Here is a 20,048-nt window from a genome sequence, read left to right as displayed (position 1 = left end):
ATTATTACATATCTCCCATGCCTTCGCTCCAGGGAGTAAAGCTGAAGCTTTCTCAGCCTATCCCTACAGCTCAACCGCTGCACTGTTTCAATCTTTTTGGTGTAGTGCTTCAAGCTCCACTGCGAGTTTGGCACTGTGTGGTGACTATAACTGGGAGCAATAGTCCAGGCAGCAGAGAACACAAGGTTCTCCGCAGGGTCAACAAAGTTGTCTGCACTTTGCTGCTATCTTGCATTTGTGCATATGAAATGCTTTTAAAAACAATTGTAACCTTTTCAAATTCAGTTGCATTTTCAAAAACAAATTCTCTATTTTTTCCTGCATGGAAATACACTCCTTTTCTTATATATATAATCACCATGTGGCTAGACATTTTAGCAGAATATTGGAAATGAATGACACTACCAGTATGACAATGACACTCTTTTACAATTATCACACAATGTCCACACAAGGAGATGCATCCACACACACACACACATCACTAAATCCACTCAGAAGTCTTTGGTTGGCCTTGGGCTACAAAAGAAAATATACCCAAAATGCCATGCAGTTGGGAATCAAACTTTTCAACCACATAATCATTGATTAATATCCATGTTTAATGCTGGCATATGTTTGATGGTTTGACAGGAACCAATGTGCCCAAAGATGCATTGACTCCAATGTCTGCTTTGGCATGATTTTTACAGCTGGATGCTCTTTAAATCAACCATATTACAGCATGGACTGGATACACATGTAAAAGAGACAAAGATAAAAAGCTTGTTTACTTACATCATGTGCATTATTAAACACCTGAGATGTAAACGATGAAGGCGCTGAACCAACAGGAGGAATGGGCGCAGCCATTGAAAATGGAGACACATGATCCAAATTTTGGTTACTTGATGTAGGAACATCTCCTCTCATATGCCTTTCCAATTCTTCTGCAGTTACAACATTAGCGTTTGAGAAAAGTTTCTTTTCCACTTCTGCCAGTGTATGAGGTCTTGTTATGCTGCGAGATGACTGCATCATTTGTTTTGAATTCTGCAAGTGAAATATTATATGACAGTATTGAAACAAGAACTATTAGAATACAGTTCATTAACCGTTTAGCATTCAGATTAATTTATCAAAAGTAATGACACATTTTTAAAAATTAATTATGCATTATCTTGCAACTTCAAGATCTCAATGATAGGATTGCTTATTTTTAGAATGATATTGTAGGGTAGGTGTGAAGAGCTGGATCTGGCTGATTTGGGCCGAATAGGACTGGTTTAAATGCTAAAGGGTTAAACTAATTAAGGCAATAAGCATAAAAGGAATAATTTGGTTAAGAATGTAAATCACTAGACTATAGATAAATGGAGAATATGTTGAACTTGCAGTACCATTATGTCATTAACCTTTTCATTACCAGACCACCTGTAGATGCCCCAAAAATATTTTCATTAATATTACCAAACTGTCATACCCACTTGAAATGGCCTATTCATATTTCAGTGCAAATTTCGTTAGTACATTTGCAAAAACACACAATTTCACTATGCAAACAATTGAGTTGCAGTGTCCAACATTATTTTACATGATATCCTAGTACTGCAAATTTCTGGAGATTCCCCCCCCCCACTTTGATTTTCTGAAATGTTTCACTATGTTTCAAAACTGAAATGAATTCTTACAACATAACGATGAAAAAACAGTTTGAGGTTTCCTACATACTTGGAAGAAAGAAATCTGAACACTTTCAAGAATATTGTGCATGTGCGTGTGTAAATTCAATTTGTAAATATTTTCAAATTTATATTTTTATTTTTTTATTCACCTACAAATCTGTAAGGCATGCGACAAATTTTGATTAATTTGTATTGTTAATCATTAGTGTATGTGTTCCTGTGTATTTATGTATGCATGTGAATTAATTTCATTTAGTTCATGACATCTATTTAAATTCCACTATATCGTTGTTTTACTTTTATGGTACACCTGTCTTATTTATGTACATTAAGTTCAAATGATAGATAATCCAGTAATTTGCACAATGCTTCCATATTAAAATTCTGTTGTATATTCATTGAATATTAGCTGATAACTTATTTTCCATGCTGGTGTTTATACAAAACTTAATTCTATATTTCATTGTATTTACCTGTAATTAGATTCACTTTGAGACAAAAACTATGAAATTGATTTGCTTAAGGACCTTTTGTTAAACTGTGTTCCAAAAATCACTATGCTGATTAATAAAAGTTATGAAACGAGTCTAAATTCATGATTATTTTAGAATTTTACTGAGACATAAAGGGTGTACTTTGGTTAGCAACATAGTAAGGAAAAGGTTAAACAAAATACCAGACCTGTATAACATACCGAGATTTCAAAACTTAATCTGCAAAGAAATGCAGCAGATGACAAAGAAAAAAAAATCCTCAAATTAACTCTGAACACTATCCTTTCATAATTATACAATAACATTCTTGGCTATTACTAACCATTCTTATATGAACCAGTATAAAACAATCAGAGCTGGAATGTATCTATAGCCAGTAACCATTAAATGGTATATCAAACATATCAGCCATTGTCTACTTCAGCAAAGTAAATTTTGGTAAGATGACCCCGTATTCAATCACTTGACCTACCACAAGTAATGATCAGATTCCTACAAATGACATTTTACTATCTTACAAGATGGACACATTAAATAATGTAGTCCTAGATGCACAAAAATATGCAATGGTCACAGTTGTATTCCCTGTAGGCCTGCTCAATTAGACTTATGAGCAGAACCACTCACCAGGGGGATAAGGTCTTGTCTGTCTTCTTGCTAAGACGTTAGTCTTTGCCAAGTTAACCTTAAGGCTCTTAGATTACAGGTTTTGCTTCAACACCTGAACTTTCTTTTCTAGCCCTGATATAGAATCTGCTATGAGGGCAGGATCATCAGCATACAGTAGCTCCCAAATTTGAATTCCTGTTATGGCCTGGAGGACAATGAACAGGAGGGGACTAAGAACTGAGCCTTGATGAATACCTACCTGTACACCAAATTCTTCATTGTACTCATAGTTAACTCTCACCTTACTGACCTGTACAGTTTTCAATGAAATTGGTTGGTTTGAATTTAATTCACTTTGAACAAGAAGTTTATATCATAGAACCAGGGGTGATGATAGACCAGTTGGTATCAAAATACATTCCATGACAATCACTGGATGTTCAACATTCCAAAAGACGTGTAATGACCTCAGTCTGTGAATGTTAAAATTATGCTATGAAAAGATGCATATCCAGATTTGGGAGGAATTTTCTTTTAATAAACTTTTCTTGTTCAAGAGTTGTAATTCTTGGATAACAGACTGCCTAAGAGTAACAGCATTAGCCTGCCTTAACTGAAAATAGCTACAATCTACTTACCTGAAGGCTAGTTTGCCCAGTTGATTTGGCAAAATTAAAGAAAGACTGAAGACTATCAGGTGGATTTGGCTTGGGCTGTGTGTTACCAGGCTGCAAAATCTCTGCTGGAGGAGACCACCAAATACTGTGGCTGTTTGGTGATACCTTAGAATACAAAATGTTTAAATTCAAGTTTCCCTACCAAAATTCTTTAAAAAAATACAGCATTAATCTTTCCATATGGAAATAAATTTGATTCTTTCAATACCACATTTTACATTAATTTTTAACAGATTGCATATTTTGGTATGAGTAGATTTAAAGCTTTTTCTAAAGTGCTCACTATAGCACTTTATGTATTTCAAAATACCTGTTAATGATCAAAATTTAGTTCTATCATTCAGTGAAGACTAGATTTTTATGTAATATATGAAAATTAAGATAATTAGAAAGCTGACACTTATCTTCTTAGAACTTAAATTTAACTTGACAAACCACTTGAACTATTGTAACCACAACTACTTACAACAGTGGACTGTGTCACTCCACAGTAACTAATCACAAGAAATTTTAGTTTTAATAGTTAACAGACAATGACGGGCAGCATACATGATCTTTTTCAGGACTTCCAAGTCATCATCATCATCGTTTAGTGTCCGCTTTCCATGCTAGCATGGGTTGGACGGTTCAACTGGGGTCTGGGAAGCCAGGAGGCTGCACTAGGCCCAGTCTGATCTGGCAATGTTTCTATGGCTGGATGCCCTTCCTAACGCCAACCACTCCATGAGTGTAGTGGGTGCTTTTTACGTGTCAGACAAGGCTGGCAAACGGCCACGATCGGATGATGCTTTTTACGTGCCACCGGCACAGAGGCCAGTCGGGGCGGCACTGGTATCATAGCTACAATTTCCATTGATGTTGATTTTCACTTGCCTCAACAATCTTCACAAGTAGAGTTTTGTGTCCCAAGAAAGAAAGGTATGCATAAGTGGACTAAGGCCATGGGTTGTGGTCTCACTTGTCCTGCCGGGTCTTCTCACGCACAGCATACTTCCAAAGGTCGAAGTAAGGAAAGTTATCCTCAGACCAGTGGCCTAAACTGAATGCTTGCAAACAAATGGACAATCACTCCGAATAAGATTAGTTCCATTCATAGCTAGCTTTCCAGTTTCTATTGACTAAAATCCAATCAAGTGGCTATGGTAGCAAACACTTGCCCAGGATTCTATGTAGTGCAACTAAACCCAGAAACACGTAGTTGCAAAGTGAACTCAAGCACACAACCATGCCTGTACTAGTGATGTGGCTGAAGATAAAAGATGCCCCAGAGAAAATGTTATTCCAGTTATATTCTCTGTATACATTATTCATTGATGCTCAATTTACATTTATATATTTAACTTAATACAAAAAAGACAATTTTTACTTGTTACTTCATTAAAATTAAATTTACAATACAATTCAGTCAGTTAAGTTTTCGACTTACAAAGTATATGAAATATACTTTAGCTTTTCACAGCAGACATGGAACCTTAAGTTTTATTGGAGAGGAATTCAAAACCTTATGCTTTTCGTGCCTTTCATAAAATGAAGTATATCACATGCATTTTGAAATTGATCGTAAGTTCATTATCTTACTTCATTAATCGATTGTAAGTTCATTCTTACCACCACATTTTACTTCATTAATGTTCATTACTAGATTAGAAGTTAAGATTTACACTTCAGGGAGGAGAAATAAGAAGATATGATATTCATATTTTTTCTACAAGCAGAGTAGAAAAAAAAAAGAAAAAAAAGATGGTGTAGTACCAACTAGAAATAAAAATCTTATGAATTCAGTTTCTTCTTCACAAGCCTACCACTGAGCACAAGCATTGTAAACATTTCATTATTACAAGGCATGTAAAAAAAAAAAATTTTTTTATTTATCCAGAGAAATGTTTTCCAAAGGATATAAAATCTCAACTTACCATCACCAGACAATGTGGTTGATCAAATGGCACAGTATTTACTTGCTAAAAAGGAAGGGGCAATCCCTAAGAAAATATATACTTTTGTCTCTAGAGATTTCCTTGTTTGTGTTTCATAAAAATAATCCTGCCCTCATTGCTGTAGCAGCAAGAGTAGGATGTTGTCAAAGGGTTCTAATAATGATTAGGTGAGAAGCTATTCCCAACCAAGATTTTATAAGCAACTCCAGATACCTTTTGCCAAAATATTAACACTTGATATAAGCAATAAGAGATGAGCAGATGGTAACTTGTCATGACTCTTATGAGAATCATCGCAGTAAATGAAGATATTTCAGCTGAAGAGTTACAACTACCTAACTAATAAAATATAGTACCAATAATGATTAAACATTGGCACAGACCACAAACTTCAGGAATAGGGTTTGCCAATGCAACAACAAATTGGCAGTTCATGAACTTCAATTGTAGAAGAATATGATTTAAGTTGTTTTTTGTTCAGTCCTCTACAAATTCCAGTCCACTGCCTTTGATACTAATAAGAGTAAAATAAGAATAATAATAAGAATAATAATAATAATAATAAGAGTAATAATAATAATCTTACCAAGTGCTCAGTATCCAAAAGTCCAGGAGGAGATGATGGACCAAACAAATGATTAAGATTAATAGGTTTCTAAATTAAAAAAAATTAAATATTACTGTGTAAGATTACATGTAAACAGTTCAGAAGAGGAATTTAACTTATTCAATGAAACAATTATAGATACTATAATAAATCATAGATTCTACTATTTGCAGATTTCAGCTTCTCAAATTCAGAGTCATAATCAGAACCATCAGCTTTGGGGAAAGCTAGGATCTTTATCCAACGATCCTTTGTTTCAAGACATTATCTTTCCAACGCGACTGACCCTAGAAACGTTCCCTACTTTGAATACTACTTTGGACAATTACATATGTTACAAAGGTCACTGCCTTGCTTACTTTTGGTACATCTTTAGCATAACTTGAATTGGAGACTGATGTATTGCCACTAAATCTCTTCTCAGACAAATCAAGCCTCTCATCCTCCTCTTCATCATCATCAACCACAAGATTGTAAATACTTTCTTCCAGAAACTCCTGAAATAGAAAATAAAAAAGCCTTCGTTTAGACAGTTTTCTTTTTGATGAGGACTAATGAACTTCAACATTTTCTCATCTTGATTTTTAAGATTGGGAGAAGGGATACACATTTTTTTGGAGAAAGATATGATTAAATCAACCTAAGTATTTAGCTGTTCATTTTATTGACCCTGAAAGGATGAAAAGCAATGTTGACCGCAGTGGGATTGAACTGAGAACATAAAGGATCATAACTAAATATCCCATGGTATTTTGAAAATAGGGCATTCCTATTGCTCAATACATAGAACAATCAATAGTGAGCTCTAACATTTCAATCAAAACCTTAAAAGATAAGTCAACTGATTTAAGTTATATACTGAAAAGTAAAGCAGAACATTAACAATTTAAAGAGATAATAGCTATACAGACACACTCTACCCAATAAAACGATTCTCATACTGAATAAGCCATTGCACAAATTAAATATTGTTATTAGAATGAAAAATTGCTAAGAGAAAAACTTTGTTCAACATATAAGTTTACATAACAATTTAATTATACATGAGATTAATACAAAATAAGTCATATGCACTATATTGTCAGGTAATGTAACCACTTATGATCATTTCCAGATTTCTATAGATGCCTTTAGGATCTGACTAATAGCATGTATAATTCTAATGGTACTGAAGTGGAATAATACTTAACTAGGTTAAAAAATCATTATTCTTCTGTTGTCAAACATGCAGGTTCTGGAAATTTTCACTGCAAAATTATTATAGGGAAATCATTAATCTTATATATCCTTAAAGAATGCCCACATTTCCATACAAGAATGGATTTGACAGGAATTAATTTAATAATCAGAGGCTCTTCATATTAACAACCCCAACATGTTTTTCAGTTAAAAGATTTTTTTTAGGAATACAATCACGAGTCTAAAAACAAAACTACACACCTTCACAATGTATAATAAGTCAGCAAAGAAAAAAATAAATGTTGAACTAAAGACTGGATTGTTAACAATAAAATGAAAAGCTATATTTTAACACCATATAAGAGATAATAATGTCACTGATGAAATAGATGTGTGACATTGCAGAATTAAAGCAATATTCCTTTGTTGGACAAACTCAATACCCTTAGTACAGTTTGGCTATGATGAAAGAAGATTATGCATAAATAAACAAGGTTAAATATAAAGAGAAATAACTTCACATGAAAATAAATACCTCCTGTATTCGGAAGACATCCTCGAAATTCTCATCTAGGAATGCTTTGGGGGTGATCTCCTGAGACAACTTAGATGATTTTTCAAGACCCTGATTTTCAATTGGTCTGTTATTAAGCGGAAAACCTGCCTGTAATGGATTATGGTCTTCCTGCCATTCATATGCTGATAAATGAAAAAAATATTAAAATTTTATTTTTAATCTACCTAGCAATAAGCAACACATAAGAGTCCATATCAATATCTTAATTTATTTTTCTATCTAATCAATATATATATGTCTATTTTTTCAATGTGCACAAATAACATGGAAAAATATATGCAGTCATCACATTCGGTTAAAATGGCTTATTGATGTGCTTTGTTTCTCTTTTTTTTCCCTTTGATGAAAAGATAGCATTGTTTTACATCATTTTATTTCCTCTGGAATAACACCAATGTTTTCTTCGAAACATATGTCAGAAGTATAAAGATTTGAATAACACCTGCATTTAACCCCATTTCATATATATATATATACATACATACACACAAACACACACATATGTAGGCATGTACATGTATGTGTGTATATATGCACACACACACACATATATATATTATATAGTCAAACGCCATGCATCCATTTCCAAGTAAGTTTTATCTTAATACTGATGCGCACTCTACAACCTATCTATTCTATCACCCTCTCTTGTTCTACCATTGTTTTATTCTCCCACCCTTTCTCTAAATTTTCTCTCCCCTTCTCTTTCCTCCTCCTTGACTCTCGTTAATTTACAAGTGACCAACGGCTATCTATCTTTCTTCCACTTCCTCCATAAAAACGTGCTTTTGCCTGTCTCTTCTCAACGCTCATTTTTCCAGCGTTCACCACTCCACCTCGTAATGGCTTAACAGCCCTCACCGTTTGTTTTTACTGTCCTGTTTTTCTTACCACTTTAACCCTCCACAAAAAATCCCAAATTTTATTTAATTTGCTTTGCGGGAAGGATTGTTTTAACAAAGTCGCGTCTTGTCCCTACCTTCAAAACATAGAGTAGAAAAAACAGGGGACAACTGATGAAGGGAATGTTCTTTATGCTGCCTGTCTCGTTTCTCTGTTTCTTTCGTTGTTCAAAAAAGTTTGTTTTCCATGCTTTTGTTTATGTTCTCATTTCTCCTTTTGTTCACATTTTTTATGACATCCTGTACTCATCATCATCATTTAGCGTTCGTTGCATGTACATATACATACATATGTAGGCATGTGTGTATATATGCATATAAATAAATATATATATATATATATATATATATAGGGCCTCATGCAGGAAAAGTGACAGAGTTCCTTGGACCTCACAGCGGCAATGACCAAGACCTTTGCATTATGTTGTGCTTGAGAAGAAGACACATCAAGCCAAGCAAAATCAGTTGTGGCAGACACTGGTGTCATGCAAATTGGCACCCATGCCAGTGGCATGTAAAAGCACCCATTACTCTCAAGGTAGTTGGTAATAGTAAAGGCATGCAGCCGTAAAATACCATGCCAAATCAGACTGAAGTTTGGTGCAGCCTTCCAGCCCAGTCAAACCATCCAATCCATGCCAGCATGGACAACAGACATTAAATGATGTGTATATAATTATATATATATATATATATATATATATATATAATGTTATTAGGTTATATATTCAAATATTTTTTTTATTAAATGAAATATTTTACTCCAAGATTGCCAAGACTGCTATGAATCATGCATAGAAAACCCAGCACCAAGTTGATCCCAACTGAATAACCTATTAAAAGGTATCAAAGTTGTGACCACCTGTTTCTTTTCCTCAAGAATGTTTATTAAAACTACATTATACTGTCTTCATATTTTAAAACAGTAGGATATGATTTGGCTTGCTGTCTCAAGACATTCAAGCAACCATTATAGGTTCCTCCTTGGCTCACTTCACTCAATGTTTTAAGAGAAAGAACACAAAAACTTATAATAAATTAGGTAAAATTTAGAGGAAAAAGCATATATGTAAAATATATTGAGATAACATAGGTTTTGAGTGTGTCAACAACAAAAATTTTTTTAAATTACCATCATCAGAAAGTCCAAAAGTTTCATCATTTCGGAGATCATTGTCTTCTTCATCTTCTGGGGCTTCAATTAGTTCATTATCATATTCTCCAAGTTTCCCTGCTCCAAGAGCCTGCAGCAAAAAAATATATACCAGTTAGACTATTAAGCTTATTTTCAGATATCCAAGACTGAAATTAATATTTTCTGCTTCATGCTCACATGTTCTACATTTCTTCAACAAAGGGAAAAGCTAATCATTATTTTACAGCATAAATTGTACAGATTGACACAGTCCAAATCAGAGTTCAGAGTTTTGCCTCCTAAGTCAGTCAAAGGATCATATCTTGTTCATACATCCCAATTTTGGTATGAATTCTATGGTTAGATGACTTTCCTAGCACCAAAAAGCCAGTGCATTTTTATTATGGTACCAACATCAGAGAGGCTTTCATGTCTTGAACAAAACTAAAGGACCTTCATTTGGAGGTAGCATGACCAAGAGTGGGGTCAATAGAAGAGAGCAATGACAGTGGGGCTAGAGTAAAAGGAGTAGAGATATTGTGGGGAAACAGTGTGAAAGTGGAGTGATGTAAGAATGAAAGTATTGAGAACAAGTAATACAAGAGGCAATACTGGCAGCTACATGTTTGCTGGTCTGATAAATTTGAATAGTAATAGGGTTGAGTGATGGTGAGAGAATGATGAGCAAAAGAACAATAGTTTCATATACAAAAAATTGTCCTCCTACAGGTTCAAAATTAATATTTAGATATTGGCTGGCTTCCACATAAAAAGCTCCAACCGATCGTGGCCGATGCTGGACCCTACCCCTGGCACCTGTGCAGGTTGCACGTAAAAAGCACCCACTACACTCGTGGAGTGGTTGGTGTTAGGAAGGGCATCCAGCTGTAGAAACTGCCAGATCAGACTGGAGCCTGGTGCAGCCCCTGGTCGAACCGTCCAACCCGTGCTAGCGCAGAAAACGGACATTAAACGATGATGATGATGATAAGTTGAATTATGCTGTACAGTTACTCATCTATGAGGCAATGGTTTAAATAAATATGAAATATTGACCTTCTATAGAGCAGAGGAGTTGAATATAAAGGATAAAGAAACACACCAGAAACTTCTAAAAGTAACATCGCTTGCAGAAAAAGATTCAAACTATCAACAAGATACAATGAAAAAGAAGCAAGACTAAAGATTAGGTTAGAATATATACTGCAATTTCAGACAAATAGTAGACATACCGGTACTGTGTCACCTTCAAAACACAACAGTTAAGGGATCAGGAACCAGCATTTCATCATTAGATATGTCATAAACTTAGCTATTTTTAAATATTATAAACATATTTTACTTTTCTTCCAACTTGTAATTTAAGCAGAGTTACAGTATGGAGCAATTGTTTGACAAACATTTTAACTAAGAACATCTTACAAAAAAACAATAGATGTTAATGATTTAAAGACAGCAAAGTTTCCTGAACATTCAGCAATTACATAAACTTATTACCCGTCCTGCTCATCAAGCATGTCCATTTACTTACAGTCGTGAAATAGAAAGGAAAATTCACAATTTCTTTACATTTATCATTGTTACTTCAAAGCTTTGAGCATCCTTTTAATCATTACCATACTGTTTTTTTGCTTTTTTTAAAAAACTTACGAGATCAGATTTACGAAGAAAGTCTAAATTTTTTTTTACCAACTTACTGTTTTTCAATGGAAAGTTCTCACATTCCACATTTTAAAAATATTTTCTATCAAGTGCAATTAAAAAAATATTCATATGGTCCACCACTCAACTTAAGTACCTATGAAATTCTCATACATTGAAAACTGTCAAGCAGTCAGCTAAATTTGCATATTCAATTATCACAAATTATTCGTTAATAGTGTTTATGTGCAGTTTGAATAGGCGTATTTTTGTTTCCTTTTATATATAATATATATTTACTATTTCTTGTGGTATACTTATTTAATAGTTAATTGTCCATATGCTGCACAGACTATCAAAAATACAGGTCTGATAAATCAAGTCTTCTCTAACTTGATACCATGTTGCAACCACAGAACTTAAGGAATTTATACCAAAGGGACTTACTGGCAGCCTGCAGCCTTTAAGTTCATCTATTGTAATTTCTACATTTTATGTCTGCTCTTCCATGGTTGTATGGCTTGAATAGGTCTAGCAGAACATCCCGCCACTTATTGCAATCTCTTGTGAGATTCAGCCTCGCAAGATTAGCTTTCACCACTTTGTCCCATGTCTTCCTCTTCTGTAAGTTCATTGCACTTCAATTACTTTATACCTCGTTACCCAACTGTCATTTTCTACACGCATCACTTATCCCATACCAGTTCAGTTTCCTCTAGCAAACTAGATCCAGATCTTCCTTATGTATTCAATGCTTACATTTCACAACCATGCAATATTGCACTTCATTCACAAGTATCATACAATCAGTTCTTCAATCAGAAAGAGAATCCCTTTGTTGTCAGGCAGAGTAATCACTCCCTAAACACTTTTCACTTCTTACTCCAGTGCAATGTTTTTGAAATGCTCTTATCCACTTGAAAAGGTAACATACTATCAGCTATCCACTGAGCAACTGCTCTTACAACTAATTATTCTTGTATTTCTGCTACACACGAAGGCTGCAATTCCACTACATCACTTGGACACCCATACATTACACCAGGTACAGTATTTATTCACCTACTCCTTTTCTACATACTGATCACATCCAGTTCTCAGAAGGCAGTGAAGTTTTTGCTTTCTTTCTTGATAACTAAAATTTTTATCTTTGCTAGATTTTCTTTTAGAACTTACAATTTTAGGTTTGCTTCCATATTTCAAATCGCTTCTTTAATTTTTCAAGATTCAACAGTGAAAATTAGATCATTGGTATACAAAAGTTCCCACAAACAGTTTGAAACCATCATGGCCTGGAGAACTGTAACAAAAATGGAGCCCTGTTGGACACCTGCTTGCATGTAAATTTATCATTGAACATGCTATTCATCTATACCTAGGTTTCTTGGTAGCAACCATCCTACAGAGCACAGCACTGTCAAATTACCTTCTCCGGGTCAAAATTGCTATGCATAGTGGGTTTTTTTTTTTTTGCAAATAACTTGTCTCACCAAGAAGAGGATATCAGTAGTCCCCCATCCAAGTACAAAGCCAAACTACGTAACATCTAAGCTAATATTTTTGCCTTTTGGTCTGTTAATGTGATGGCTCTGTAGTTTCTGTCCATCTTTCTAGAGAGACTTCACTCTTGTAGCAGTTAATGACATTGACATAAAATCACTGCATATGGTATGTTCCTATACTACTTGACTATATAAAAGACTAATGCAGGTCTTGCTTTGCAGAATGTTTTCAGTATCTCGTACATCTTTAATGGAAATTTCAACCATAAAGCAGTTAATTTCAATAGAAACTGGGTATACTTAGAATAGACCCAGTCTCTCATTTTCTCTTCATTCAGCAACTTCCTTACAATAACATTTCTAGGCCACTTATGTCAGTGCACTGCTATGATTGCATACACATTTTCCCCTCACTGCATCCCATTTCACACCGGCACACTACTTTGCAGTGGAGCACTTTATCCTCTAATCCTCTTATCACAGAATATTGACAAACCTCTTACAGCTTCCCTCCTGGCTACACATTGCACCCATCTATATTCTTTGCTCTGCCTTTAATCTTTCCAGGCTTGTTTTTTTTTAGATTTTAAGGCTTTATCTACCATGCCAATCCACAACTTCATCACTTTCTGCTTGATTAAATCCTTGTCCCATTTACAGATATGGTCTGTATTTTGCAGTAGGCTATCTCAAAGAAACTCCAAATTGTCTATATTACAGGATAGATATATACTTGGCCAAGAAATTTAACAGTTTCCATATTTTCCTTCTCTGGGTTGTCTTGTGCTTTTGGATCTGCCTAGGTCTTACTGATATCACTAATCAATGTTAAGTGGTGCATTCTTCATTGGTGAAAGACTTTGTATTCACAATCATCTGCCTAGTCTTTTCCCTAGTAAGTGGGACATGTATATAGTTTGTGTATCTGCTGGAGTGGTAGGTGATAAGATGGATGAATGATTTCTTGAACGTAGTGTTGCAAATAGTGAATTCATATATCTCTATTCACTCCATGTACCATAAACATAGTCTTGTATGTTTGGAATAGCTACCATGTTCAATGATGTCACCAATCTTGATGCTATTATCAAAGAGGGAGGCAAAAGAAATTCATAAAAGTAGTCTTTTTATTCATTCAGTCCTGATTTAGATATGTCATATGACTAGTCTAAACTTAATGATCACATATTCTGATGACTTTAATTCTTTATCCATTTCTGTACTAACAGGTCTACATTTCCAACTCCAGTACTGTTACATACCAACAAAAATTTGCACTTCTGTTCTTTACCCATTACAAGTCTAGCTGAGGCACTGCTCTTACCTCTTGTAAGAGAGTACATCTACTCATTTCACTAATATCTCTATAATCTCTTCAGACCCACTTTTCATTGTGACAAAGCTGATGGTGCCAGTCCTCAAGTTTTGTACCTACCAGTGGAGCAGGGGAGTTTCTGGTGGTGGACTTTCTGCATCAGAAAGGGAAGAGAGATAGTGAAATCATTTTATAATGGTCAAGTTTTCATTTGACCATCATCAAATGATTGCACGAATTCTCACAGCATGGCCAGGTGTTTGCAACTGGCTACTCACCCACTATTGAGCACAGTTCTAACATAAATGTAGGCTCTGTATATGCAATTAGGACTTTTCACTGACTTGACAATCATGCTGATGTGTTCTTAGATAGCTGGATGCCCTTCTTGTTATAAACCACTTTCCTGAATGCATTTTGTGTTATTGATAAGACTGAGACCCCTTTACACAATTGTGTCAGTTCTTACCTAGATTTGCAAAGTGCATGCCAAAATTTCAAGACTTTATTTTAGGAGAGGCAGTTTTGTGTCCTAGATTATTCTAATTTTAGTATATCATTATTATACATCTAATAAGCTGACTTGGAGACAACTGTAAGAGCTCTTTGAACACACCCTACTAAACACTGCTTGTCACAACTGACTAGTTTTCTGAATGCAATTGGAACAAGAAGCTCATTATACAATAAAGTTGTTAAACTGAGCAAAAATGTTGCTTATGAAATGCTCCAAGTTTATGGATTAACTTGCATGAGCCGAGCATGTTTGCTGCTGGCACAAGAAGCCAGGCAAAGCTGAACATACCCCTTTTTTAACAGCAAAAGCATCATCTACACCCACAAGATACCTTCTGGTCAGTCAACCAAAAATAATTGTAGTTTTGAAGGAGTTCAGGAAGAGATTTCATTGCAAAAGGCAGAGTACCTGCATCAGTCCACAGTTTCATCCTGGCAATCAACTACTTGACAGAAATGGGCATCAAAACTATCCCTAACCTTCCCTACAGTCCAGACCTTGCTCCCTGTGACTTTCGGTTGTTCCAAATTTGAGAAGATCAAGGAGGCTGTAACAAGGGTAGTGGACAGCATTAAGCGGCTGAAGCACTAGATGTGCTTTGAAGCCAGAGGGTCCTAATTTGAAAAACAGTTTTGTACAATTTTTAAAATTTCTCTCCTAAAAAAGTCAGAATACTTCTGGAATGCACCTTGGACTTTCATAGCAGTCTGCAGAATCCATTTCATCCAAATTTTATTTCAAGTTACAGCCAACAGAGTTGGGGAGACAGACGGAAACACCATAGCAGGGGTGTGATGTTCACCAACAGGCTATGTCAAGAACCCTTCTGTTAGAATAGTTAAGCAATAGTTAACCATATTTTCCAAGATGGATTTTTTTAATAGTTAAATTGCTAAGAGAAAGAGGCATATGGAGTGATGGGGTAGGGTATGGGGGAAACGACTGTGTGCACCTGTCAACTATTAATTCTTGTATTCAAGTTATAATTAGTCAGTAGAGTGGAAGCAAATCTGGCAACTTTTGCAAGTCATGTCAGCCTTGTGAGATCGACATAATTGGTGACGTTCAAGTGAAACATTTGTGGGGCAATGCTGAAATAGCATGGGTAGAGAATGAATTCCAGAGTGAGATATGTTTGCCATAGAAATGGTTAATCTCACAACTGTTGGCACAAAATTCCCAGATGAATGATGTTGATTTATATAGATATGTATGCACACAAGAGAATGAATAAAAAAGTGAAAACAAAATCTGCAGGATCTTCAGAGATAGTTGAGATATTAAAAGCACCAGTCATTTCCTTAGCAAATTAGATTGAGAAGGAATACAATTTTACCTAATGACTAACCTAACATCACTACTGTCAGCTACTCTAAAAGATTTAGAAGGAGGAATCAAGGTATGTCTATTTAACATCATTGTTTAACGTCTGTTTTCCATGCTGGCATGGGTTAGTTCACAGATTTTGATTGAATTCTGTATTTTATGTTTGCTGTAAGAATTTCAAAAGAAATACTTAGAAGCAAAACTACTTTGTAATTATTCACCTAGAAAAAGCTTTTGCCAGAGTCTGAAGAATAATGGCCTGCAATGGGAAAAAGTTCAAAATGGCTTAGGAGTGACTGACCAAAATAAGAAATTTTATGCACGCTTAAATATTCATAGAAACATGCAGTAAATAACTGAGTTTATGTGAATCACTGGAGGTAGAGCGAGTGCTTCCATAGTAGCAGTTTTCAAAAGGAAAAAGGAGGTTGGTTACTATAGTGAACGATATCTCAAGTTAGACTAAGAGGTAAATGTCTTAAATGCAGGAAAACCTGTAGAAGACTGTCACATCTAGTGAAAGTGTTAATGATAAAGAGAAAAATTTGAGAAAGAATAATGAGCAACAAGGATTTATATGTCAGCCATAAGGCTGAAATGCATGGAAAGATTTGGCACAGAAACAGTTGAACCAAACAACAAGCCAACACAGGAAAGTAGACTAAAAATGGCAAAGTAATTCAATATTAAATGTAAAAAAAAAAAAAACAATGCTAAATAGTTGTATTCTATTAAATGTTTATTATATTTTGTATAGTATACTTTACCAAAATTATTCTTTAACTCCATGGTAAAGCAAATTTGAGGATATAAACCAGATTTTAAAAATACTTTTCCTGAAAGTTTTTTTTATTAAACAAAGGCAGGATCTCAAAGAGAATAGAGATTCTGATAATCCAAGTCCATGTTTTGCTGCTCCTATGATTACAGAGATTGTTCTTGTGTGCATATCCTACATCTTCAATATTTCTATTTTCAGTCATATGCGAACAGACTTTTATTGAAATATCTGTTGTACAAGATACATTAATAATGCGATTTAGACCTAACTCGTCTTTTAATATCAGACCAATTCATTCCTGCTGTTTCAGTTTACTGTTAGATGAAGAACAATGCTTATGACTTCTAAAAGTTAATCTAGACTGTAGAATAAGACTAGCTGAATGGTACCATCAAATGTTAATTTTCAATCTTAATTCAGAGAGGGTATACATGGATACAAAGCTAATGGTGCGGGAAAGATGAACCGAGCGAAAGTATCAGAAACTTGCTTGTGGTGCACCTGAGCACTGTATACAATAATTCCATTATTATTATTAAACCAAGCGACAACAAAGGGAGATAAATACAATAGTCAGATTTTATCAAGAAAGCTTAAGACGAAGCAAAAGAAATAGAACACATCTTGTTTGTGTATGTTATATGAGTGAATCACTTTGAATGCAGAGGCGGAAGTGTTATTTTTAATAAGTCATTTCCCAATTTTGAATTTTGGCATATAAAACGTTAGGAAACTGCTTACACATATGTATGCACTTACAACCAGTTAAACAGCGCAGTTTGTGCTGAAAACATAACACAATAACTGTTTCATGGTTTTGGATCCAATGAGACCTCAAAAAGAATCGATATTGCTTATGTTTTCACTTTGTGCTTTAACGAGAAAAAAAATGTTCATGACGAGATTAATGTATGTAAAACCGAAAGCTTCCAAATATATTTATATCCTCCAAATCGTAGTCATATTTTATGCTGTTCAATAACTTCGGTACTTGAGCTGGTCCTTTCACTCACACACTGAACTATTGAACTCTTGAGAGCAAGTCAATGCCCAGGATCCATAACAATGCAAACAAATCAACAACTAATAAGGTATTCAACCTACAAGAAATAACAGCTAAATCTACAAATTACACTGTACTATCTTAAAAAAAAAAAAAAAAAAAAAATGGGGGTGAGTGATATTGTGGTCCTGTCCGAGAAAAAGATAAGACCCGAGGCAAAACAACGATATGTAAATATACTAATGTCCATTGAAATTCCTTCCTTTAACAGAGCATCTTTAGTGTCAAGTATTATGGCCTAAAATTTAGGGTTGAAACATGTTTCTATTTTATGACAATGATGGTGCTAGATATTTAAACTCGGATCAGTCCGCGGATCAAAAAGATATTCCAGCTTTAAGCATATCCCCCCTACCACCGAACAAGATATTTCAGACAAATTGCAACTTTTCTCTTAAGACAGGGTGTAATACGAAGAAGGTTTATCTGCTGGAATAATTATGTTTGCTTGTGTTTTTTAGCCTGTGGTGCTTTTGAATAATAATATAAGTTCATTGTTGGAAAGATAAACATGGACAGGTATTTGTCACTAATACACACTAATTAAAGGAAAATTAATACTAAATTATTTCTTATGAAACAAAATTCTTTCCTGCATTCACAAGGGCTTTGCAGGTAGAAATAAGTGTATAGTATAACGTAGTATCTTACTGAACCTCTAGAAAACCTAAATGCATGTTCATCGAAGAGATTTATAGCGATGTGGAAACATCCGAGCTTATTCAATTATGAACCAAGGAACCTAGTCTTTCAAATTACTCTTCCTCTTCAAAGTCGCGCGCTTGTGCATGTATTTGAAAAGGCATGTGCGCGTTAAGTGTTTCATGTATTTCATTTGAGAAAATGTAGACATGTACAAATATAAGTACGTAAATAGGATTCAAAACTAAATTCATATAGTATCATAAAATGCTAAAAGGTTTTTTTTTCTTTTTGTCTTTTCCTAATAACTCCAAACTTAGAAATATTGAAGTATTTCTAGCTCAAAGTGATAGCTAAAACATTAGAATCAACAAAATAAAATTAAAAAAATATATCAGTACACTGATAATTTGGTGGTACATAGCGAAAAACAAATGTACATTTAGACGAAAAAAAAAAAAGGTAAAATTTACCAAAAATATTCATACATTTTATAAATTTTGAATAGTGATAACTAATAGTAATCCTCTCCAAAAATAAAATGAAACAAGAATATATTTAGCCATTATATAAACTTAAATGAGGCTCATTTAGCTAGAGTTTAGAAATAATTCGTTTTGAAAGCTCAAAATACGGAATAGTTTCAGGAATTTTAGATAAAAAATTGACGAAATTAAAGACTTTGAAATGTATCTATCATATTTAATGTAAAAATCTAACAAATATAGTTGGTGTTAAGTTAAAACGTAATGGGTTGTCATCTTTGAATACGGATTATTGACGGGTGAACAGACATACAGAGTATTGTTACAATGATATAAAACATTAATATTTCGAATTAAATAGACTGTTACACGTCTCAAAGTGTTTAAAGCATAAAATATTAATAAGTTGTATGTTTTATAGCTAAAGAAATGAACAATAAATCCTACGTACATCCGTAAAGAAAAGAAAAATAAGAAATATATAGTTAAAACCCAGTTTCTCAACTGAAACATGCATTTGTATATTCAGACTAAGGAGAATGGTTAAGCTATCTTGTGAACTAAAATAATCGCTCACGTAGCAAAACAGAAAAATAATATCAATAGTTATGTTGCTATTTATGTTTAACACGCATTTCTAAAGGAAGCGCGCACTTGCTGCTCATTGAAATCTAAGTCTAATTAATTTTTAAGCACATACAATGTCAATATCTTTAATCCGTAATACATTTGTTCTGCATTAAATAGCATTATATTATAAGTATATATTTAAAAATTTATCCTCTATACTCACAGAAAACTCAGATTCATAGTCCAAAATTGAACCTTCCATGTCAAGTCATTTTTAGTTTCTTTTCCTTCCGTGACTAACTCCAAAAATATACTCTTGACGCAGAGATGTTTATTAGACAACGTACAGATATATGCTTTTGAATTCAAAAAGAAATATAAGTATATATTTTAATCGTATTTTTATTTCTTTTAATTAGAAATTCATT

At 34.1% G+C, this 20,048-nt stretch overlaps 1 protein-coding gene across 3 annotated transcripts in view; it reads right to left on the bottom strand.

Moving 5' to 3' along the window:
* Positions 1-19,973, bottom strand: part of LOC115224119 (protein PAT1 homolog 1) — a 56,774-nt gene extending 36,801 nt beyond the window's left edge. For 2 of the 3 annotated variants that reach the window (XR_004997925.1, XM_029794926.2), the window contains exons 1-7: positions 19,844-19,973; positions 9,776-9,887; positions 7,700-7,863; positions 6,345-6,482; positions 5,965-6,033; positions 3,406-3,549; positions 778-1,032 (exon numbers count right to left, since the gene is read on the bottom strand). Coding sequence is in view for 2 of the 3 variants with exons in the window: in XM_029794926.2 (XP_029650786.1) it covers positions 778-1,032; positions 3,406-3,549; positions 5,965-6,033; positions 6,345-6,482; positions 7,700-7,863; positions 9,776-9,887; positions 19,844-19,882 (921 nt within the window). In the remaining variant the exon portion in view is untranslated. The remainder of the gene's footprint in view (positions 1-777; positions 1,033-3,405; positions 3,550-5,964; positions 6,034-6,344; positions 6,483-7,699; positions 7,864-9,775; positions 9,888-19,843) is intronic. The other variant, XM_029794934.2, reaches the window with a different exon arrangement.
* Positions 19,974-20,048: the final 75 nt, after the last annotated feature.

Source organism: Octopus sinensis, linkage group LG2 (genome assembly GCF_006345805.1).
Source record: "Octopus sinensis linkage group LG2, ASM634580v1, whole genome shotgun sequence".
Classification (NCBI taxonomy): domain Eukaryota; kingdom Metazoa; phylum Mollusca; class Cephalopoda; order Octopoda; family Octopodidae; genus Octopus; species Octopus sinensis.
Note: the sequence above shows the minus strand (reverse complement) of the source record. Positions and strands in the feature narration are given on the sequence as shown.